The sequence below is a fragment of the Canis aureus genome, chromosome 4 (assembly GCF_053574225.1).
Source record: "Canis aureus isolate CA01 chromosome 4, VMU_Caureus_v.1.0, whole genome shotgun sequence".
Classification (NCBI taxonomy): Eukaryota; Metazoa; Chordata; class Mammalia; order Carnivora; family Canidae; genus Canis; species Canis aureus.
Window position 1 is genome coordinate 36,718,155 of NC_135614.1, and position 23,585 is coordinate 36,741,739.

Below are 23,585 nucleotides of genomic sequence, written 5' to 3' on the forward strand. Positions count from 1 at the left end.
CACTTTGGGCTCTGTGTTCCCAGCTGGAGGGACTCCCATGCCCACCGAGTCTAAACAGGCTCCGTACTGGGTCTGGCAGAAGAGAACACCCTATTAACACAGAGAAGCCATACTTTTGAAACTTATTGACCAAATCTTCCACAAGGTTGTAAATGTCCATCCAGTTGTTGTCCACACTGCCTGACCTGAAAATGAAGAAACATGAGTCAGAGAGAGGAGTTCTATCTGTCATGTAGGAATAGTTTCTGCCTTCTCTGGCTTCGGGCAGGCCCTTTAGCAAGCTCCTCACCGACGTGGTTGATGCCTGCCACACACCCTCAGTGACCTCAGGGGTGACTTTCATCAGTGTGAGTCCTGGGAAGGTTGTCTAGTGACACCTGTGTACTGGGGACTGAGGGACTTCCAAGGATGAGGGACTTCTGGTGGCAAACCAGGATGTTTGGTCATGCTCAGCGGGGGCTGTTGGACAAATGAAGGAGGGTGCATTGGTTGTCAAAGCCAATTTTGATTGACTGGCTCTCTTGGTTGTTCATTGTCTCCCAGGTGTCTGCCCTTCTCCTACCCCTTGAAGGTGTGTGTGATTGGGTGGGAAGCAGAGGCCTTTGGCACCACATCTCCACAAAATGCTCCTGGCTTTTCCTTTCTGTCATTCCTCCTGCTTCCTCTAGGCTACATCTAAAACTGTCAGTAGATGGTAAGGAAACTAAAGATAGATGTTTCTAATTATGTCAGGATTGTCATTCATGGAGCATGTATATACCAGGCCCTTTACATCCATGGTTTCCAATTCCAGAACAACTCTATGATACTGGCAGTATTCCCACTTTCCAGGTGAGACTCACAGGTCATGGCATTTGCCATGATTTCAATAGTTCAGATCCATCAACCCATATCTAGCTTCAAAACCCATGCTCTACTCATTGCACTAGGCAGGTCAGGATGACGCTGGTTGAGGTGGACAACTGCCGCGTAGGAAAGTACTAGGCTCTGACAACACACAATGCAGACTTTCTTTCAGAAGCTTTCATGCTAAAGTGAAAGGCAATTTCCTTAATTAATGGCAACCCTGTCTACTCTCCTCATTACTTTTCTCTCCTGTTTTCCCCCTGAGTGAAGAGGATTTTCCAAAGAAGATTGATAGGAAACAAAGGTCTTCAACTCACTCCAGAGAAGTTTCCAATTTGTGATGATTTTGAAGAAAGGCTTAGACTCTAGAATATAGCTCAACATGAGTGCTCCTGGGCACTGGAAAATTCTACAGAGACCCACAGTTCCCTAGGAAGGAGGCAGTATGGAACAGCAATTGTGTGGGCTTCCAGCACACAGAACTCCAATCATGTTCTCCTGTCTCACTCTTAAATGAGATGCAGAAGATCAGCAGACATTTGACGAATCTCTGTCTTTGAAGCTTGAGGACAAAACACCCTAGTGATATAAATTACTGGGAGAATGGAAAGCATCAGGAATAATTACACAAGGGAGCTCAGCTTTAAGAAAGCTAAATTCTCTTGAAAGAACTTAATAGAGAATGAGTAAACCTCAAACAGCAAAAAACAGCATCAGTACTAGCATGGTATTAGAAGCAGGGTCTTAATCCCAGAAGAAAAATCTAGAATTTCAGATAAAAAAACAAGGCCCAGCTAATTGCTGCCTACCAGGCACTCATTCAGCTTTAAAGACACATTTATGCTCAATGTAAAGGGATTGAAGATACTCTATGCAAGTGGAAACCAAACAAACTGTATAGTTATATCAGACAAAATAGACTTTAAGCCAAAAATGGTAACAGAGTCAAAGAAAGTTATATAATGATAAAAGGGTCAATATGTAAAAAGTGTATAAAAATCATAAGTATATATGTACCCAACATATGAGCAGCTAAATATGTTAAGTAATACTAACAGATCTGAAGGGGGAAAAGAGAACACTACAATGATAGCAGGCAACTTTAATACCTCAGTTCTAGCAATGGATAGATCATCTAGACAAAAAATCCACAAAGAAACTTTGGAATTGAACCACACTATGGCCAAATGGCTTTAAAAGACATATTAGAACATTTTATTCAACTGTTGCAGAATGCACATCCTTTGCAAGTCCACACAGATTATTCTCCAGGATAGATCCTATGATAGGACACAAAACAAGTCCTAGCAAACTTAAAGAAGATTTAAATCATAGCAGCTATCTTTTCCAATGACATGAAATAAAAAACAAGAGGAAACTTGGAAAATCTACATATATGTGGAAATTAAACATACTTTTGCATGGCCAATGGGTCAAGGAAGATAAGAATGTGAAAAAACACCAAATGGGGAAAAGTGAACCCTTAAAGCTAATGGAAATGGAAACAAACAGCGAAACCTATAGAATGCTGCAGAAGCAGTTCTGAGAGGAAAATGTACAATGAGAAATGCAAATATTAAGGAATTAGCAAAATATCAAAATATTTTACTTTACCTGTCAAGGAACTGGGGATAAAAAGAACAGATGAAGCCCAAAGTTAGCAGAAGAAACAAAATAATAAGGTGCTGAAGTAAATTAAATTAGGATGAAAAGAGGAGACTTGCAACTGCTACCCCAGAAATAAAGTCATAAACTACTCTTAATAATTATATATCAACATATTAGATAACCTAGAGCAAATGGATGAATTCCTAGAAACACACAACCTGCCCAAACAGAAACATGAAGAAGCATAAAATCTGAATAGACCTATCGACCTGAATAGACTCAGTAAAGAGATTGAATCAGTAATCACAAATCTCCCAAAAGAGAAAAGCCTAGGACTAGCTGGTTTTTCATAAGTTAATGTGACCAAATATTTAATGAAGAGTTAACACCAATCCCTCCCAAACTCCTCCAGTCTCATTCTATGATGCCTGCATTTACTCTAATATCAAAGCCAGACTACTACTACAAGTACAGATCAATATCCCATATGAGCATGGATGCAAAAGTCCTCAACAAAAAATCTAGCAAACTAAATTTAGCAGCATGTTAAAAGACTTATATTCCATGACCAAGTAGGATTTAGGGTTTATTTCCACAAGGGAGACCTGGTTGTTCAATGCAAAAAAGAAAATCAAACAATGTAATTAACAGAATAGAATTAATAGATCAAAAAATAAACTACACTATCATTCCAATTGACATAGAAAAAGCATTTGATAAAATCCAACATAATTCCTTCATAAAAACACTCTTTTTAGGAATAGGAAAAAAGCCTATGATACACATAATAGGGGCCATATATGAAAAACTCACAGCTAACATCTCAGTGGTGAAAGACTAAAAGTTTTCCCTAAGATCAAAAGTAATACCAAAATGCCAAGTTTCATCATTTCAACTCGATGGAATATTGGAAGTTCTAGCCAGATCAATTAGATAAGGAAAAGAAATAAAGCTATCCAAATTGAAAAGGAAAATGTAAAATGGTTTCTGTTTTTGGGTGATGTGATCTTACATGTAAAAAACACCATAGATTCCACATACAAAAAAACTCTTTGGCTAAGAAAAGGATTCATTCAGCAAGGTTGCAGGAGGCAAAATTAACATATGATAACCAGTTACATTTTGATATACACTAACCACGAACATTCCAAAAAGGAAATTATGAAAACAAATCCATTTACAAATTATCAAACAGAACAAAATACTTATGAATAAATTTAACCAAAGAGGCAGAAGACTAGTATACTGAAAACCGTAATCCATGCTGGGAGCAATTTAAAAAGACACAAATCATTGGAAGGACATCACATATTCATATGGAATCTTAAGAGACATCAAATAGTTAAAAAAAAAAAAAGTCTTGGGGCTACTGGGTGGCTCGGTGGGTTAAGTGCCCAGCTCTTGGTTTGGCTTGGTCATGACCTCAGAGTCCTGGGATGGAGCCCTGCAGGCTCTGCCCTCAACTGGGATATTTCTAAATAAGGAAAAATCTTTTTTAAAAATCTTGGATAAAAACAAAGTTTGTGGACTCATATTTCCTGGTTTCAAAGATTTATTACAAAGCTATAATAATCAAAATAGTGTAGTGCTGGCACAAGGACAGACACATAGATTAATGAAATAGAATAAAGAGAACAAATAAACCCTCATATATATGTTCAATTGATTTTTGACAAGGATGCTAAGATTATTCAATGTGGGAAAGGACGCTATTTTCAACAAATGGTGCTAGGAAAACTGGATGTCCACACGCGAAATAATGTAGTTGGGCTCTTGCCTTACGCCTATACAAAAATTAACCCAAATGAATAAAAAACCTAAATGTAAGAGCTAAAAATATTAAACGTTTAGAAGAAAATACAGAGGAAATGCTTCATGATGTTAGATTTGGTAATGGTATTTTGGATATCACACCGAAAAATAGGCAATAAAAGAAAAAAATAGCTAATCCAGACGTTGAAATTAAAGACTTTTGTGCAAAAGATACTATCCAAAAAATGAAAAGAAAACCCACAGAATGAGAGGGAACATTGGCAAGTCATATATCTGAAAAGGGATTGAAATCTAGAGCATACTAGGAACTCCACAACTCAACATAAAAATCAAACAACTCAATTCAAAAACGGGCAAAGGACTTCAACAGGGCATTTCTCCAAAGAAAATACACAAATAAAAGATAGTGGAGGGATAGTGGGTGCTAGTTTGTCTGGTCCCTCAAATACACCCAGATAGTTATCTGACCATTCTGAAAACCCAATAAATCAATCAATCAGAGATCTGAGAAAAGAAATGCTGTGAGTCTATAAGTAGCAAAGTGACCACCTCTTGGAAGGTAGGAGGTGCAAGGGCCTGAATCCGGGGAAATACAGCTGAAGACCGCGAGCGGGGCAAGCTACCGCCAAGCACTCCAAGCAGCGGAGTGCAAAATCGCAACCTTGAGAAGTCGGCTGCAGTGGGGAGTAGGCTTAAGCACCCTGGCTTAGAGGGCTCGGGTGCTCAGGTTGTGACTTGGGGCAGAATCCTAGGTGTGACAGTGCGGTCTCAGGATCCCTGAGGTTACAAGAAGAACAGGCTGGCTGAGTGCAGCACCGTCCCCGGCGTCCACGTGGGGAAGCCGGCAAGGGACAGTGAGTCTCAGGGCCGGCTTCCTGCTCTGTGGTCCTTAGCCTGCAAACCACTGCATGGTTGTGTGTCCACTCTCCCGGGAAGGGTCCTGCAAAAGGCAGAAGTGAGGCAATACCCTCCCCCTTCCCCCAGGGAGGAACGATGTAAGTCTGAGCTGCGGGAGTCTAAAAACTTTGGAGTTTTGAACTCAGTCCCATGCCTGAGATAAAAATGCTCAGTCATAGGCCAGGTGAATACAGAGTTGTGACAGAAACCAGGGGGACAAGAGTGATTGCTTCTCACTGAAGACTGGGAGGAGTGGACTTTCAGCTTCTGGGGTAGAGAGCAGGGCCTGTCAGTGCTGAAAGCCTTCATGGAGCAAAGCAATGTCACAGTGGAGTCCAATGCTGCTTACCCAGAGCCCCAGCACCCACGCACTGGACGTGCATCTTCACCAAGGCAAGAGCACTTGAGACTCAGTGCAGCAGGCCCCTCCCCCGAAGACCTGCACAAACAACTGGCTTGCACCAAGTTTATGGATCACAGAGTCCTGCAAAGCTTCAGCTCTGGAGGAAAACACTGGGGATCCCTGGGTGGCGCAGCGGTTTGGCGCCTGCCTTTGGCCCAGGGCACGATCCTGGAGACCCGGGATCGAATCCCACGTCGGGCTCCCGGTGCATGGAGCCTGCTTCTCCCTCTGCCTGTGTCTCTGCCTCTCTCTCTCTCTCTGTGACTATCATAAATAAATAAAAAATTTAAAAAAAATGTACAGCATTCTTGATATATTTTTAAAAGATTTTATTTATTCAAGGGAGACACAGAAAGAGAGAGAGGCAGAGACATAGGCAGAGGGAGAAGCAGGCTCCCTATGGGGAACCTGATGTGGGACTCGATCCCAGGACCCCAGGATCACACCCTGAGCCGAAGGCAGACACTTAACCATGGAGCCACCCAGATGTCCCATTCTTGGCATTTTTATTCTTTAGTCGTTCAGTATTATTTTTTTCTGGTTACTTTCTTATTTTTTCAATTAAAAAATTCTTTTAAAATTATTTATATAATAAATAAAATTATTTATATAATTATAAAATTATTTATGTAATTTTATTTTTTTTTATTTTTTTTTAAATTTTTATTTATTTATGATAGTCACAGAGAGAGAGAGAGAGAGAGAGGCAGAGACACAGGCAGAGGAAGAAGCAGGCTCCATGCACCAGGAGCCCGATGTGGGATTCGATCCCGGGTCTCCAGGATCGCGCCCTGGGCCAAAGGCAGGCGCCAAACCGCTGCGCCACCCAGGGATCCCTATTTATGTAATTTTAAAAGAAATTTTGAAATTTCTTTGTATCTTTGTATCTTTCCACTGTATTTTACTTTATATATATAAACATATATATATAATATTTATATATGTTATTTCTTTCTTATTTCGGGATCTAGTTTCTTTTAACAAGCAGACAAAGACACACCGAGGATCTCATTTTGTTTGTTTTGTCTTTTTCTTTTTTTTCTGTTGTTATTGTTTTATTTCTTCTTTCTTCTTTTCTGGACAAATGAAGTGGAGAAATTCACCCCGAAAGAAAGAAAGAACAGGGGCAGCCCCAGTGGCGCAGCGGTTTAGCACCCCCTGCAGCCCAGGGCATGATCCTGGAGATCCTGGATCGAGTCTCATGTCAGGCTCTCTGTATGATGCCTGCTTCTCCCTCTGTGTCTCTGCCTCTCTCTCTATCTATCTATCTATCTATCTATCTATCTCTATGAATAAATAAATACAATCTTTAAAACAACAACAACAACAACAACAACAAAACCCGAAAGAACAGGAGGTAGGACTCACTACTGGGGATTTAATCAAGACATAAGTAAGATGTCTGAACTAGAATTTAATACAATGATTCTAAAGATATGAGCTGGGCTTGAAAAAGCATAGAAGACACTATGGAATCCCTTGCTGTAGAAATAAAAGAACTAAAATCTAGTCAGGCCAAAATTAAACATGCTATTACCAAGATACAGTCCCAAGGGGAGGCTATAAAATGAGAATGAATGAAGCAGAAGGAAGAATCAGTAATACAGAATGTAAAATTATGGAAAGTAAGGAAGCTAAAAAGAAGAGAGAAGAAACATACTGTTAGATCACGAAGGGAAACTTCCCACGAAGGGAAATTCCAGAAGGCAAATTAATATCTGCATAATAGGAATCCCAGAAGATGAGGAGAGGAGAGAGGGGCAGAAGGTTTATTTGAACAAATTATAGCTGAGAACTTCCATAATCCGGGGGAGGAAACAGGCAATCAAGTCCAGGAGGCACAGAGAACTTCCCTCAAAATCAACAGAAATATGTCAACACCCTGACATATAATAGTGCAGTTTGCAAATTCAAAGATAAAGAGAAAATCCTGAAGCAGCTGGGGACAAGAGGTCCTTAACCTACAAGGGCAGACACATAATGCTGGCGGTGGACCTGTCCACAGACCCCTGGCAGGCAGAAAGGACCAGCGTGATATATTCAAGGTGCTAAATGAGAAAAACATGCAGCCAAGAATACTGTATTCAGGAAAGCTGTCATTCAGAATAGAAGAAGAGGTAAAGAGTTTCTAGGACATACAAAAACTAAAGGAATCTGTAGACACTAAACTAGCCCTGTTAAGGAATATTAAAGGGGATCCCTTGGGTGGAGAGAGCCCCAAAATAACAAAGACCAGTAAGGAACAGAGACAGTCTACAGGAACAGCGACTTACAGGTAATCAAATAAATTAATATCTTTCACTAATTAATCTGAAGGTAAATGGACTAAATACTCCAAGAGACAATACCAGAATGGATTAAAAAATTAAGACTCATCAATATGCTTACAAGAGACTCATTTTTTAAAAAATATTTTATTTATTCATGAGAGACACAGAGAGAGAGGCAGAGACCCAGGCAGAGGGAGAAGCAGGCTCCCTGTGGGGAGCCCATGCAGGTCTCGATCCCAGGACCCCAGGGTCATGCCCTGAGCAGAAGGCAGACACTCAACCACTGAGCCACCCAGGTGCCCCAAGTGACTTATTTTAGACCCAAGACACCTCCAGATTGAAAGTGAGGGGGTGGAGAACCATTTATTATCATGCTCATGGACATCAGAAGAAAGACGGGGTAGCAATCCTCATGTCACACAAACTAGATTTTAAACCAAAGATTGTAATAAGGGATGAAGAAGGACGCTATACCATAGTAAAGGGGTCTATCCAAGAAGAAGATCTAGAAATTGTAAATATTTATGCTCCTAACTTGGGAGCAGCCAAATATATAAACCAATTAACAACAAAATTAAAGAAACTCATTGGTAATAGTACAATAATAGTAGAGGACTACAACACCCCACTCACAGAAATGGACAGATTGAGCAGATCAACAAGTAAACAAGGGCTTTGAATGACACACTGGACCAGATGGACTTCACAGAGATGTTGACAGCATTCTCTCCTAAAGCAACAGAATACATTCTTCTCAGGTGCACATGGAACATTCTCCAGGAGAGATCACATACTGGGTCACAAATCAGGTCTCAACTGGTACCAAGTTTGGAATTATTTCCTGAATATTTTCAGAGCACAATGCCATTGGACTTGAATTCAACCACAAGACAAAAATTGGAAGGACCACAAATACATGCAGGTTAAAGAACATTGTACTGGAGAACGAACGAGTCAACCAGAAGATTAAAGGAGAATTGAAAAAATACATGGGGCAAATAAAAATGAAAACACGAGAGTTCAAAACCTTTGGGATGCAGCAAATGTGGTCCTATAAGGGAAGTATACAGCAATACAGGCCTTCCTCAAGAAAACAAAAAAGTCTCAAATACACGACCTAACCTTACACGTAGAAGCTGAGAAAAGAATAGCAAATAAAGCCTGAACCCAGCAGGAGAAGATAAATAATATCAGAGAGAGTGACAAACCATGAGAGACTCCTAACTCTGGGAAACGAACAAGGGATAGTGGAAGGGGAGGTGGGCGGGGGGATGGGGTGACGGGCACTGAGGGGGGCACTTGAGGGGATGAGCACTGGGTGTTATACTGTATGTTCACAAATGGAACTCCAATAAAAAATATATTTTAAAAAGATTAGGGCAGAAATCAATGATATAGAAAAAAAAAAACACATCAACCAAACCAGGAGCTGTTTCTTTGAAAGAATTAACAAGATAGATAAACTCTTAGTCAAACTTCTCAAAAAGAAAAGAGAAAGAACCCAAATAAATAAAAATCATGAATGAAAGCAAAGAGATCACTACCAACATTGAAGAAATACGATTATAAGAGAATATTATGAACAATCATATGCCAACAAACTGGCAGTGTGGGAGAAATGGATGCATTGCTAGAAACACGTAAACTACCCAAACTGAAACAGGAAGAAAAAGAGAAAACCTGAACAGACCCATAACCAGCAAGAATATTGAATCAGTCATCAAAAATCTCTTTTTACCCCCAACCCTAATGCCTAAGAAGAAGTCACATCCCCTTGGACTGTGCCAAATATCATTGAGGAAGACCTGCCCGGAACAACTCCGAAGTTCCTCCACAGGACAGTGAGGAGGGACTTACTCCAGTGGCAGGGGGGCTCCCAGCTCTGTCGGCTCTGCTGGAAGCTGGTGGCTGCGCACGCATCTCCCTAGTCATCAGCCTCCATGGAGCATAAGAGAAATCCGAGGCATTATAGACTGGGGGGCTACAAGCGGGGCACCCGGGAAGCCTGAGTCCTGTCACCCCCACCCCCCTGGGGCTACTCCAACCGACCTCCAGACCCCATCCCCTTCCCAGGAGATTGCAAATGCAAAGGTCTTCCCTACTCTACATTCTGGGGCGGTTTTGAGGATGAGGGAAGTGCAATGGAAGGGCTCTGGAAGCCAAATACGCTTCAGTCACACCCACAGTCACACCACGGATAGTACTGACCCCGTAAAGTTCATTCCCAACCCAACAGACAAGTGGGAAATGGCACCAGGACACATCCCCGATCTTTCCAAGCATGGCAAGTCCACCCCCTCCCTTCTTTGAGGGGCACAAGGTGCCTAGCGCACAGCCCGGCTCCCCAGGATGACACCCGTCAGACCCAGCTGTCCCAAAGCACACACAAGCTGAGACGCAGTGTCCAGGTGGTTGAGGAAAGAAGCAAAAGCCTTGGAGGGAAAGCCAAGGACTTTCTAAGCAGTGACGCTCTGAGCCCCCCGAGGCGACAGGGCATCTCCCTGGCACCCAGCACAAAGAGAGTCTGCTCCAGGGAAAAGCACCACAGCAGAGGACCACACAGACACAAACCCAGCTGGTTTCTAATAACCGCCCAGAAGGAGCTCCTGGCCATCACCTGCGCCTCTCCCTGCTTAAGGGGCATGCAGAGGGTCTTATCTTGGGTTTGATCAAGACTGTCCCCACCTCCCCTTTTCCAGAGGCTGGGGTCTCCTTGAACCCCTTCATGTAAGCAGTAACATGACAGCAGAGGACCACACAGCAGGAGCTGAGATCCAGGCAGCTCGTGGAACCGCCCAGGGCAGCTCTCCACCCCCCCCCCCACCACCCCCCCCCGCAGCGCCTCCATCTCCTCGAGGCGCCAGCGGGGCACAGGGCCAGGCCTTGTCACAGGACGCACTGAGAGCCACCCACGAACCCATGGCGCCTTTTTTCTTTTCCAAAAGGAAAATGCCTGAGAACCAGTTTGCGGGGCTCTCCCGCCCCGGGAACAGGGGGCTGCAGAGGTTCCTTGGGGGTGCCGAGGCCGCGCCCTCCACTCCCCGCTTCCCCCCTCCCCCCCCCCCCCCCCCCCCCCCCCCCGGGTACGGGCGGGCACTCACTTGTCCAGGATGAAGTACAGGTCGTACTCGCTGTGGCAGGGCTTCCCCTGCTCCTCGCTGCGGCCCTCGGGAGCCGAGTGGCTCGAGTGGCTCGGGCCCCTCCGGTGGTGCGGCGCCTTCTCGTGCGTGTGCAGGTGGTGGCGGTGGCCCTTGTCCCTCTGCGCCGGGCCGTGCAGGTCGCCCGAGCCGCCCCGGACTGTGGGGTGCAGGCTCCTGGCTCTGAGCGGCGGGGGCGGCAGCACGAGCAGCAGCAGGAGCGCGGGGCCCGGCACCCCCAGGCCGCAGCTCCGCATCCCAGGCGCGCAGCGGCCGCCTCCGCGCAGCCCTCCCGCGGGGCCTCCGCCCCTCCAGACCTTCCCAGGCGCCCTTCGACTCCACCTGCTACCTGCCCTCAGGTCGCAAGAGGCAAGCGGCTGGCTCTGGGGCGATGGCCCCACTACCTGCTCGCCCCTCTCCCCGCGCCCCGGGGCAGGCGGCCTTGTGTGATGAGCAGGAGGGTTGGCATGGTGACTTTGTGACCTGCAGCTCTGCTCAGTGTCCTGCCTGCCAACAGCCCCAGGCGGGAGTCCTGGCATCTCTGGATGAGCGAGCGGCAAGACGAGGCTGCCTTTTGTCCCTCATCCCAACCCCCCAGGTGGCCATTAATGCTCGAGACCCCGCCTGTTTATAACTCCAAGCAGGCCGCTGAGGTGGTTTAGATGAGGACGTCCCTGTGGATGAGAAGGTCAAGAACTATGTAGCTCCAGAATGGTAATGGTCATCCGTGGGAACACTGAAGTCATTCATGGGCATGGAAGGATCTAGAAGGTCTAGAAGGTTCATGTAAGCATTCCAAAGTCCTTTGTGAATGGGGGACATTCCGGTTACCTCCTGCTGTGTAACAAGCCACCCGGACAGGTGACATACAAGAGAATCGTTTCCTCTGTGCGCAGGTTCTGTGGATCAGACTCGCAGAGAGAGCCGAGTGGGGAGGGCTTGTCCCTGCTTCGCGGAAAACACAGAAAACCCACTTGCTCTTTCATATAAATTTTGGAAGTAGCACATCCTCTTCGCTTCCCCCAAAGGACTACTACTTCCTCTCTTCTCCTTCCCCTCCCCCTCCTCCTCCTACTGCTTCTTCTTATCCTCCTCCTCCTCCTCCTTTTCCTCCTCTTCCTCCTTATTCTCCTTCTCCTTCTCCTCCTACTCCTCCTTCTCCTCTTCCTCCTCCTTCTTCTTCTCCCCTCCTTCTCCACCCTTCTCTTCTTTTTATCTTCTTCTCCAACTCCTCCAACTCCTCCTCCTCCTTCTCCACCATCTCCTCCTCCCCCTCCTCCTCCTTCTTCTTCTTCATCTCCTTTTCTTCTTCTTTCCCTCAACTCCCCCTCCACCTTCTTCTTCTTGATGACCTCTTACGTTTTATGTAGATCATAGGCTTATGATTTTCCTAAATTGATTATAGTGATCACACCCTCAGCCCTTGATAACAGTAAGAGCTGAGATTGCTATGGGCTATACTTTCAACATGTCCATTGTTCCTCATTTGTCCAATTTTGAATTCATATTGGCATTTGTCATTTGTTTTAGTTGTCTGATTTTATGAAAAGTCTCTCAAACTATATGATCACAGTAACAATAAATATATAGATACCCTTGGTTGGATTTGAATCTGCCATCTGGACTACCAAAATCAACAAACCTGGCAATGTCTCTATTTACACCTTTTCCAGTGCCTTCCATATGAATTTCCCTATGAAGACCTTAACTTTTTTGTCAAGTGCCTTCCCTAAATATCTTCTGTTTCTTCTGTTATTGAAAATGGCATTTAAAAATTAATGCTTTCAAACTTTATTGGTGCTGTGGACAGTTATATTAATTTGATTATTCATACAACTTGCTAAGCTCCCTCATTCTGAAATATATATCTTTTGGTTTTTATAGAAACCAAAACCAGAAACCAAAAACATTGCTCTGACTAGTTCTCCAATGACATGTTGACTGGAACCTGTGATGGAGGCATTCTTGACTTTAAAAAGAATACTTCTAATGTATCACTATTAAGAATAATATTGATGGAAGGCTTTTGGTAGAAATTCTGTATCAGATTAGAGTATTTCCTAGGTTGGCTACAAATTTTGAATAAGTGATGAATTTTTTATATATTTTTTGCATATTGTGATGAATATATATTTTTCACCAGTAATCTATTAGTATGATGTATTGCATTAGTGCATGGGAAACTAATTTTAACATTTAACAGACAAAACCTATCCTGGCCTTGGTAATTTTTAAAAGTACTGCTGGATTGAGTTTACTATTAGTTTAATTTTTTTTTTACCTACAACCATGAAAAATTGGCTTATAATTTCCTATTTTTGTCCTGTTCTGATCTGATTTTGATATTATGTAATACTAGCTTTATAAAATGCACTTGGGAGTGTTTTTACTTTATTTTCTCTTGGAAAGACTTTGAATATGATCACAATAATCTACCCCTTGAATATTTGGTGTGGTATCATCTATTCTTGTTTTTTTGTGATGTTTATAAACTACTGATATAATTTATTTAATATATACTGAATGTTGTGGACCGAATTCTGCCCCTTGCCCTCATTTATATTTTGAAGTCCTAATGCTAATGTGACTGTAATTGGAGATATGGTCTTTAAGAAGGTGACTGAGATTAACTGATATTACTACATGCGGACTCTAATCCCATAGAACAGGTGTCCTCATAAGAAATCTTAGAGCTCTTTTTTCACAGACACACAGAGAAGGGGACCATGTGAGGACATACCAAGAAAGTGGCCACCTATAATCCTGGAAGAGAATCCACATCAGAAGCCAGCCCTGATTGCACTTTGATCTTAGTCTTCCAGCCTGTAGACTGAGAAAATAAATTTCTGTTGTTAAAGCCACTCAGCCTGTGGTACTTAGTTACAGCGACCAAAGCAGACCAGCATACTGTGCTATTTTAGTGTTTCTATTTCTTTATTATTATTCATTTATTTTTAAAAGATTTTATTTATTCATTCATGAGAGACACAGAGAGAGAGGCAGAGACACAGGCAGAGGGAGAAGCAGGCTCCCTGCAGGGATCATGACCAGGATCATGACTGGAGCCAAAAGCAGATGCTTCACCACTGAGCCACCCAGGTACCCCTCTATTTCTTTCATAAATCATTTTAGGTGTCATGTATAGTGGTATAAAGTTGTTCAGAATATACTTGATTTTTATATTTCTGCTCTGTACTAATCTTTATAATTTCTACTGTAACTTAGTCTTTTCTTACTGTATGCATTCACAACAGGGATGATTTTCACCCTCCTGAGGGTGAAAATTAGTCTTAACTTTTTAAAAGTATGAAGCACAACACAGAGATATAGAATATATCTCCATTATCATTGTTGTTGTTACTATTATTTCACCTTTTATTTAATCCAATTTATGTTAAAAAAAAAAAACAGGCATTTTGTAGAATTTCCCACATTTCCGATTTGGTCAATTGTTTCCTAATCATCTCATTACCTTTTATACTATCATCAAGTTTCCCGTAAGCCTGTAGTTAGAAGCTAGAAGCTTGGTGAATTTTTGGTTCATTTTGGTATTGTTGATGTTATTCTTCCTGCATTACGTGTGGAGACACATGTTGATAGTTGCACTCTTACTGATGCTAAGATCCCATTGGTCAATGGGATCAGGTTTGTGAGTCTGTTACACTGTTAAATCCTCTAGCATTTCAACTCATGATTAAATCCTCTGACATTTTATCTGATGGTTAAAACTACTATAGATATCTGAATCTATAATTTCAATAAGAGTTGCAAAATAGTTATTTCAAATTTTATTTTTTCTTCTGCATTTATTAACCAAGATTCTTTTTCCCAGTTTTATTTAGATGTAATCGACATACAACATTGTATAAGTTTAATGCCTACAGCATAATAATTTGATACAGTGTTGAAATGGTTACCACAATAAATGTAGTTGACATTCATCATCTAATGTAGATACAAAAAAGAAAAAGAAACAAAGTTTTTCCTGTGGTGAGAGTTCTTAGAATCTACTGTCCTAAACACTTTCAAATATACAGTAAAGCAGTGTCGTGCTTACACTTCTATTACTTGTTTATTTTATAAACAAGTGCCTCCTCCTATTCCTGCCTCTGGTAACCACAAACATGATCTCTTCTTCTATGTTTTTAATTTTTTTTATTTTAGATTTCACATATAAGTGAGACCATACAGTATTTGTATTTCTCTGATTTATTTCACTTACCGTAATGTTCTCAGTTTTCGTTCATGTTGTTGCAAATGGCAGGATTTCCTTTTTCTGGATGAATAATATTCCATTTTATACATATGCCACAACTAGTTCGTTCATTCAGCACTTGGTGGCCACTAGGTTGCTTGCATGTCGTGGTTACTGTAAATAATGGAGTAATACACATGGGGGTGCAGATATCTCTTCCACATATATATTCCCAGAACTGGGATTGCTGGATCATATAGTAGTTCTATTTTAAAATTTGGGGGGAAACTTATATTGGCTCTACAAATTTACAATCCCACCAATAGTGCATAAGTGTTCACCTTTTTCCACATCTTTACCAGCACTTGTTACCTCTTATTTTTTTGATGATAACTATTCTAACAGGCATGAGTGAAACATTATTGTGATTGTGATTGAATTTCCCTTTTGATTAGTGATGTTCATCACCTATTATGTACCTGTTGGCAATTTATATATTTTATATGGAAAAATGTTTAGATCCTTTGTTTATTTTTTGAATTAGAGTATTTGTTTCTTTGCTATTGAGTTATGTGTTCTTTATATACTTGGGGGCATTTTAACAATATTAATTCTTCCAATCTATGAACTTGGGATACATTTCCATTTATTTGTGTCTTCTTAAATTTCTTTCATTAATATCTTTAAATTTTCAGTATAGAGATCTTTTGCCCGTTTATTAAATTTATTCCGAGGTATCTTGTTTTGATATTACTGCAAATGGGATTACTTTACTTCTTTTTGGATAATGTGTGGTTAAATGCTTCTTATCAGACATATGGACATTTGCAAAATTTTTTCCCATTCTGTAAGTTTTTTTCATTTTGTTGATTGTTTCTTTTGCTCTTTGGAAGCCTTTGAGCCTGATATACTCCAACTTATTTATTTTTGCTTTTGTTGCTTGTGCTTTAGATGTCATATCCAAAAAATCATCAGCAAGGCTAATGTCAAGAAGACTTTTCCTACGTTTTTTTCTAGGAACTTTATGATTTAAAGTCTTATATTTAAATTTGTAATCCATTTTGAGTTCATTCTTGTGAGGGTTATAAGATAGATAAGATAGGGGTGTACTTTCATCCTTTTACATGTGAATCCTATTTTCCCAGCACCTTTTATTGAAGAGATCATCATTTTCCCATTGAGTATGCTGAGCTCCCTTGTCAAATATTAGCTGCCTGAATATTCATGGGTTTATTTCTAGGCTTTTGATTCTGTTCCACTGGTCTGTGTGTCTGTTTTTATAGTGGTACCGTACTGTTTTGATCGCTATAGCTTTTATAATACACCTTGAAATCAGGAAGTGTGATGCTTCTCTCTTTGCTCTTCTTTCTCAGGATTGTTTTGGTTACTTGGAGTCTTTTGTAGTTCTGTATAAGTTTTAAGATTGTTTTATATTCTTGTAAAAATGCCATTGTAATATTAATAGGGATTGCATTGAATTTATAGATGGCTTTCGGTAGTATGGATATGTCAATAGTATTAATTCTTCCAACCCATGATCATAGTTCCTTTCCATTTATTTGTCTTCAATTTCTTTCATTAATGTCTTTAAGTTTTCAATGTAGAGATCTTTTATTTCCTTGGTTAAATTTTCCTAAGTATTTCATTGTTTTGATGCTATTGTAAGGGGATTGCTTTCTTTATTTATTTTTGGGTAATTTGTTGTTAAATACTTGCATTCATATAGAAATGCTACTATTTTGTATATGTTAATTTTGTACTCTGCAACTTTACTGTATTCAAAATTAGATATAATAGTTTTAAGTGGAGTCATTAGGATTTCCTATATATAAATTCATCTCATCTGCAAATGGAGTCAATTTTACTTCTTCTCTTCCAATTCTTTTTTTTTTTTTAATTTATTTATGATAGTCACAGAGAGAGAGAGAGAGAGGCAGAGACACAGGCAGAGGGAGAAGCAGGCTCCATGCACCAGGAGCCCGACGTGGGATTCGATCCCCGGTCTCCAGGATCACGCCCTGGGCCAAAGGCAGGCAGCAAACCGCTGCGCCACCCAGGGATCCCTTCTCTTCCAATTCTGATGCATTTTTCCTCCTTACCTTACTGCTCTGTCTGGCTAGGACTTCTAGTGCTGTGTTGAGTTGGAGTGGTGGGAGTGGATATTCTTCTCTTTTCTGATCTTAAAGGAAAATATTTCAACCTTTCCTAGTGAGTATGATAGCTATGGGTTTGTCCTATGTGGCCTTTATAACGCTGAAGTATGTTCCTTCTCTACCTAATTTGTTAAGAATTTTTATAATGAGTAAGTTTGAATTTTGTCAAGTGCTTTCTCTTCATCTGTTGAGATGGTCATATGATTTTTTCATTCTATTAATGTGATACATCACATTTATTTATTTGTGGGTGGTGAACCCATTCTTGCATGTTGTGGATAAATGACACTTGATCATGATTAATGATCCTTTTAATGTGCTGCTGAATTTGATTTGCTAGTATTTTTTTTATATATATATATTTTTTAATTTTTATTTATTTATGATAGTCACAGAGAGAGAGAGAGAGGCAGAGACACAGGCAGAGGGAGAAGCAGGCTCCATGCACCGGGAGCCTGATGTGGGATTCGATCCCGGGTCTCCAGGATCGCACCCTGGGCCAAAGGCAGGCGCCAAACCGCTGCGCCACCCAGGGATCCCTGATTTGCTAGTATTTTATTGAGAATTTTGCATCAGGGATGCCTGGGTGGCCCAGTAGTTGGGCACCTGCCGTTGGCTCTGGTTGTGATCCCGGGATCTGGGATCGGGTCCCTTATTGTGCTCCCTGCAAGGAGCCTGCTTCTCCCTTTGCCTATGTCTCTGCCTCTCTCTCTCAGTCTGTGTCTCTCATGAATAAATAAATAAACATTTTTTTAACAAGAGAATTTTGAATCTATATTTGCATCAAGGATATTGATTTGCAGTTTTCCTTCTTGGTAGTATCCTTTCTGGCTTTGGTATGAGGGTAATGCTGGCCTCATAAAATGAGTCTCTGAGTATTTTCTCCTCTTTGATTTTTTTTTTGGGGGGGGGGGGGAGATTTGGAGAAAGATTTGGCATTAAATTCTTTTTAAAAATTTAGTAAAATTCACCAGTGAAGCCATCTGGTTCTGGGCTTTTCTTCATTGGGAAATTTTTGATTACTGATTCAGTCTGCTTATTAGTAATTGGTCTGTTCAGCTTTTCTATTTTTGTTCTGATTTAATCTTGGTAGGTTATATGTTTCTAAGAATTTTTCCATATCTTCTAGGTTGTACAGTTTGTTGGTACGTATTTATTCATAGTGGACTCTTATGGTCCTTTGTACTTCTGTGGTATCAGTTACAATGTTTCCTTTTTCATATATGATTTTTTTTATTTGGTCCTCTTTTTTTTCCTTGGTTAGTCTAGCTATAGGTTTTTCAGTTTATCTTTTCAAAGAACCAACTCCTAGTTATGGTAATTTTTCTATTGTTTTCCTGTTTTCTATTTCATTTATTTCTGTTCCAATCTTTATTATTATTTTTTTTCTGCTGCTAACTTTGGGCTCAGTTTGTTCCTCTCTTTTTAGTTCCTTAAAGTGCAGAGTTAGGTCATGTATTTGAGATCTTTCTTGTTTTGTAAAGTAGGCATTTATTGCTGTGAACTTCCTAGAATTGTTTTTGCTGCATCCCAAAAGTTTTGGCTTGTTGTGTTTCCATTTTCACTTATCTCAACATAATTTTAAATTCTTCTTTTAAGGTCTTCTTTGATCTATTAAATTATTCAGGACATTGTTTAATTTCTATGTATTTGTGAGTTTTCTGGTTTTCCTCCTTTTATTGATTTTTTAGTTTCTTGCCATCGTGGTGAGAGAAGATACTTGGTATGATTATAGTCTTCTTGCATTTGCTAAAATTTGCTTTGTGGCCTAAAGCATGGTCTATTCTAGAAAAAGTTTCATGGGCTCTTGAGAAGAATTGAATTCTGCTCTTTTCAGATAGAATGTTGTATATATATCCGTTAGGTCTGGTCTATAGTGTTCAAATCCACTGTTTCCATATTGATTCTGTCTTGATTTATCCACTATTGGGAGCGGGGTATTAAATTCCCCAAAGTATTTTTGTATCGATGTTCACTTTTCATTTTAGTTCTGTTAATTTTTGCTTTATACACTTAGGTGATCCGAAGTTGGGTGCCTAAATATTTACAATTGTTATATTTTCTTGATGGACTGATCCCTTAATCGTTATATAATGACCTCTGTTTCTTTTTTACCGTTTTTGGTTTAAAGTCTATTTTGTCTCATTTAAGTATAGCTACCTCTGTTGTTGTTATTGTTGTTTAAAAAAAAGATTTTATTTATTCATGAGAGACACAGTGAGAGAGGCAGAGACGTAGGCAGAGGGAGAAGTAGGCTCCACGCAGAGAGCCCGATGCAGGACTCAATCCCAGGATCCTGGGATCATGCCGAGTTGAAAGCAGATGCTCAACCACTGAGCCACAGGTGCCCAATCTGCCAACAGTCTTAACGAGGTTTTCTCCTATGTAACTTCTTTTCTCTAGCTGCTTTCAAAATTCTTTGTCTTTGATTTCTACAATTTAATTATAATGTGTCTCAGTGTATCCCTACTCAGATTTAACCTGTTTAGGGTCCTTTGTATTTCGTGGATCTGGATGTACACTACTCTTCCCAGATTTGAGAATCTTGTGGCCATTATTGCTTTAAATATACTTTCTGTCCCCTTCTCATTCTCTTTTCATGCTGGAATTACCATAGTGCAGATACGGGATTTCCTTTCTCTTTTCCGTTCTTTTTGACTTTTGCTCCACTGACTGGATAATTTCAAATGTCCTGGCTTCTAGACCATTGAATGAGTCTTCTTTTGAAGCTCCCTATTGAATTTTTCATTTCAGTCATTGTAGTTTTTTTTTTTTCATTGTAGTTTTCAATGCAAGGGTTTTTGTTGGATTTCTTTTGATGTTTTCTATTTCTTTGTTGAATTTATCATTTTGTTCATACATTGTTGTCTTAAGTTTATTTAGTCATCTCTCTGTGTGTTCTTGCAGTTTACTTCTTTAACAAGATTATCCTGAATTCATCTGACACTTATAATTCTCCATTTCTTTAGGATAGGTTATTAGAGTTATATATATATTTGTTTCCTTTGGTGATGTCATGTTTACCTGATTTTTTTTTTTTTTGTGATTCTTCATTTTTTATGTTGATATCTGCATGTTGGAGTAAATGATCTCCTTTTCCAGACTTTACTGGTTCACTTCAGCACAGATAGTTCTTCAACAGACAGTGCAGTTCAGGTTTCTGAATGTGTCTGCTGTCATGTCCTTAGACAGGTGAGGCTTGTTATCAGAGTCTATTTTAGGGCAGGGCCGCTGACTGCGCTCTGAGGTCGGGCGTTTGTTGCTAGTGGCTGAGAACCATGGGCTTAGTTATCTCCCCACATGAAACTGTGGAACAGGGCTGCAGTTGCCTGGGTTCTCTAGTCCGGCTCACTGGAGGATTGGGACTGACACTATATGCTGTAGTAGGTGGGGCTGTGAATCAGTTTCCCTGCCCTGATGTGGCAGTAGAATAGGTCTAGGGTCAGCACAGCTCATTGTTTGGGGATATGAAGCAGGAAAGACTATGCACTGAATTCCATGGCCAGACAGGGTCACTGGGGTCTTGCTCTGTAGATGGGGAGAACCATGGGCTGTGTTCTCTGCTGAAGTGTCACCGTCGCCATGGCTGCTGGGGGGCTTCTGTGGTCTCCTGTGTGCCCCAGTTAGGTTCCATGGAAGGGGAGGCTGAACGCTATATGAACAGGTGGGGCTGTGGATGAATTTTCTTGCCTGGGCAGAGCCACAGAACCAGCTACAAGACCATAAGGCTTTATTTGTGCTCTTGGCTCAATTCAACCCACACCAGAAGTTCCTTGGGCAAAAGGTGTCACTAGCTTTCCTTTGCAGATGACCAGCTGTGCACACCAGAGCATCTGTTCAAGTGTTGCTGGTCTGTGCAGTTTCCTGAGGATTCAGCTAGGCTTTCTGGTTAAGTGGGCAAGGAGCTATGGGTGGGCTGGGGCTTAGCAGTGGGTGGGGCTATGAATGAGTGAATGAACTGGCTGGGCAGACTAGGAGAGGCAGCTCCAAGCAGTCCTGCAGATATTCGTGGTCAGGCTTTCTGGTCAGGAGGGGCCTGGAGCCTCACTCAGCAGAGTGTGTTGGGTGGGGTTGGGGACTATGAATTAGTTCCCTGACTAAGCAGAGCATGAGAACTAGGCTCCCAGGCCAGAACTCTTTGTGGTCTTAAATCAAGCGTCAACTTGCTCCCCAAAGTTTGCTGACCAAATGGTGCCTCTGGCTGTTCTCTGCAGATGATCAGGTCTGTTTGCTGTACTCTCTGCTCAAGTGTTGTTGGCTGTGCAGCTTCCAAGTGTTCTAGATAGGGTTTCTGGAGCTGCACTCAGCTCCCATGCCTGGGTGGGAGCAGACCAGGCTCTCAGGCCACACAAAACATCTACTGAATGACTGAAGTCATTTATTGAATGATTGACTCAGGGCTGGTTTTCCTTTCAGTTCCTCCAGGATTTTCTTGTCCTTAATCTTATTTGCTCTGCATCCCTGGCTCAGTGCAAGCACCAACCCACATACCTGACTGCAGTTGCACCAACAATTTCAGTTATGTGAGACTTTACTTCCCTATTTATCTTCCTTCACTAAAGGGGAAAAGATTTTTCAAGCCTTGGTACAAACTTAGCCTAATCAGAAACCATTCCATTTAATTTCCAGCATTTCTACCTTCTGCAGTCCAACCCTCCAAGGGTAGTTAAGCTCCCTGATACCTATGAATTGTGAGGTCACAGACCTGCCATTTCATATCTGAGTGAAATGGCTTGGGGAGGGCAAGGAGGCAGGACAGCTCCAGAGCCTTGGAATAGGTAATAATGAAATGGGGTCCATGATGGTTCATTCCTCACAATGCAGCACTTCCTAGGGTGGTCGCTAGAACCCTGCTTTGTAGCCCAGGAGGGTTGGGCTACATAAGGGAGAAGTACCCCTATGATAGGGAAGACCAGAATGGTCAGATACCCCGTCAACTTGGGGAGCTCAGTTTTAGAGTTTCAAAAATCATCATTTCATGATCCTGTGACCTAGGGCTCATGAAAGGTTGGAGAGTCTGGGATTGAAATCAGGTCCTTTCAATAGGAAGACCACGAAGTGGTACGGAGAGATGTCTGTGTGACTCTGAGGGCTGTCTTGCTGGGCTCACACTGAAAAGATCCACGGAGGACAAGAGAACCCTTCTCAGGGCACACACAGCAGAGTGACGAGGACGAGCAGATGGTGTCAGGGGGTGAGCGCCCAGAATGAACTGAGGCTATTGAGGAGCGCGGAGGGACAGCAAAGGGTCCCTTAAACAGGCACGGGAGCAAGGAGAACAAGGGCTGCATAGATCCATGGAACGTCCTGAGTGTATCCTCCAGGTGCAAAGGCAGTAGTAGGTCCACATAGGAGGAAGGAGAGGGGCAGCACCAAGCAGCTGTGTTCTTGACCTAGAACGCACTGGCCAGGGCATGACCCGACCCCGGAGATGACATCACGTACCCGCCCAGGCCATCTGAGAGGTGGATCACAGGAGAGGTGCATGAAGCCTGGAGCTGGATGAGACTCACAGTCTGACGTTGACCCTGGGGAAGGCCCGTGAGTCCTTTGACAAGAGATGAGCATCTGGGGCTGGCATGGGCTCCTTGGGGACAGGCCACGTCTGGCCACATCATTTTCTTCTCCTCCTTCTCATTATAACTATTAAATATTCATCATCAGATTTCTTCCTCCTTTTGTTTCCATTATTAAGACTTAGATAATACCACGGGTAGAGCTAGACGTTGGATGGATATCTAAAACTGCAATTGGAAGAATCCAGACCCACAGCAGTCTCAAGAATCTGGAAGGCAGTGCTGTGTTTGGCATTTGGAAGTTTGAGGGTGAATGCACATGTAACTTCCCTCCTGCAGTTACTGTAAAAATTGTGTGCAATAAAGTGTTAAGCCTCTGGCATGTAGCCATTTACACAGTCAATAAATGGGGACTTCTGTCCCCCTTCAGGGCCATCTGGTAGAGGAAACATCATTATTCCCATCTTTTCGATGAGGAAACAAGCATTGGGAGGTTAAATAACTTGCCCAAGAGATTAAGTAACAGCCAGGGAGTGGGGAAAGAGGTTGTATTCATATTTCAAAGATGTTTTGGGCTTTTTCCAAAGAGCAAAATTTGGCCCAAAGCCCACACACCCAAGCCCTTCACGACCGATGAAGAGCAAGCTGTGGGGAGTGGGAGGCATCCATGTCTGCATCCAGAGGACACCAGGTGCGTTATCCTGGCGGGAGCAATATGGATATATCTCATATATAGAGTCATGGCCTGCAGTGGGGGTTCACTAGGATGAAGTTGAAGCACGGACAC

General features: G+C 41.8%; 3 protein-coding genes across 15 annotated transcripts in view; 1 reads left to right on the plus strand and 2 right to left on the minus strand.

Annotated features, from left to right (window-relative positions):
• ANTXRL (ANTXR like) overlaps positions 1 to 11,678 on the minus strand; it is a 31,780-nt gene extending 20,102 nt beyond the window's left edge. Inside the window, exons 1-2 of one of the 3 annotated variants that reach the window (XM_077895306.1) lie at positions 10,899 to 11,678; positions 114 to 185 (exon numbers count right to left, since the gene is read on the minus strand). In XM_077895306.1, the coding sequence (XP_077751432.1) occupies positions 114 to 185; positions 10,899 to 11,473 (647 nt within the window). In that variant the 5' untranslated portion in view covers positions 11,474 to 11,678. The remainder of the gene's footprint in view (positions 1 to 113; positions 186 to 10,898) is intronic. The other 2 variants (XM_077895308.1, XM_077895305.1) reach the window with 2 other exon arrangements.
• The window catches only part of ZNF488 (zinc finger protein 488), a 50,935-nt gene continuing 38,514 nt past the window's right edge, over positions 11,165 to 23,585 (plus strand). The window contains exons 1-3 of one of the 7 annotated variants that reach the window (XR_013378017.1): positions 11,408 to 11,648; positions 13,626 to 14,033; positions 22,680 to 23,174. The gene's annotated coding sequence lies outside the window, so the exon portion shown is untranslated. The other 6 variants (XR_013378016.1, XR_013378015.1, XR_013378013.1 and 3 more) reach the window with 6 other exon arrangements.
• Positions 13,346 to 23,585, minus strand: part of LOC144312518 (anthrax toxin receptor-like) — a 35,854-nt gene continuing 25,614 nt past the window's right edge. For 2 of the 5 annotated variants that reach the window (XM_077895303.1, XM_077895304.1), the window contains one exon: positions 23,332 to 23,584. In XM_077895303.1, the coding sequence (XP_077751429.1) occupies positions 23,537 to 23,584 (48 nt within the window). In that variant the 3' untranslated portion in view covers positions 23,332 to 23,536. Of the gene's footprint in view, position 23,585 lies in introns of all 5 variants that reach the window. The other 3 variants (XM_077895302.1, XR_013378009.1, XR_013378008.1) reach the window with 3 other exon arrangements.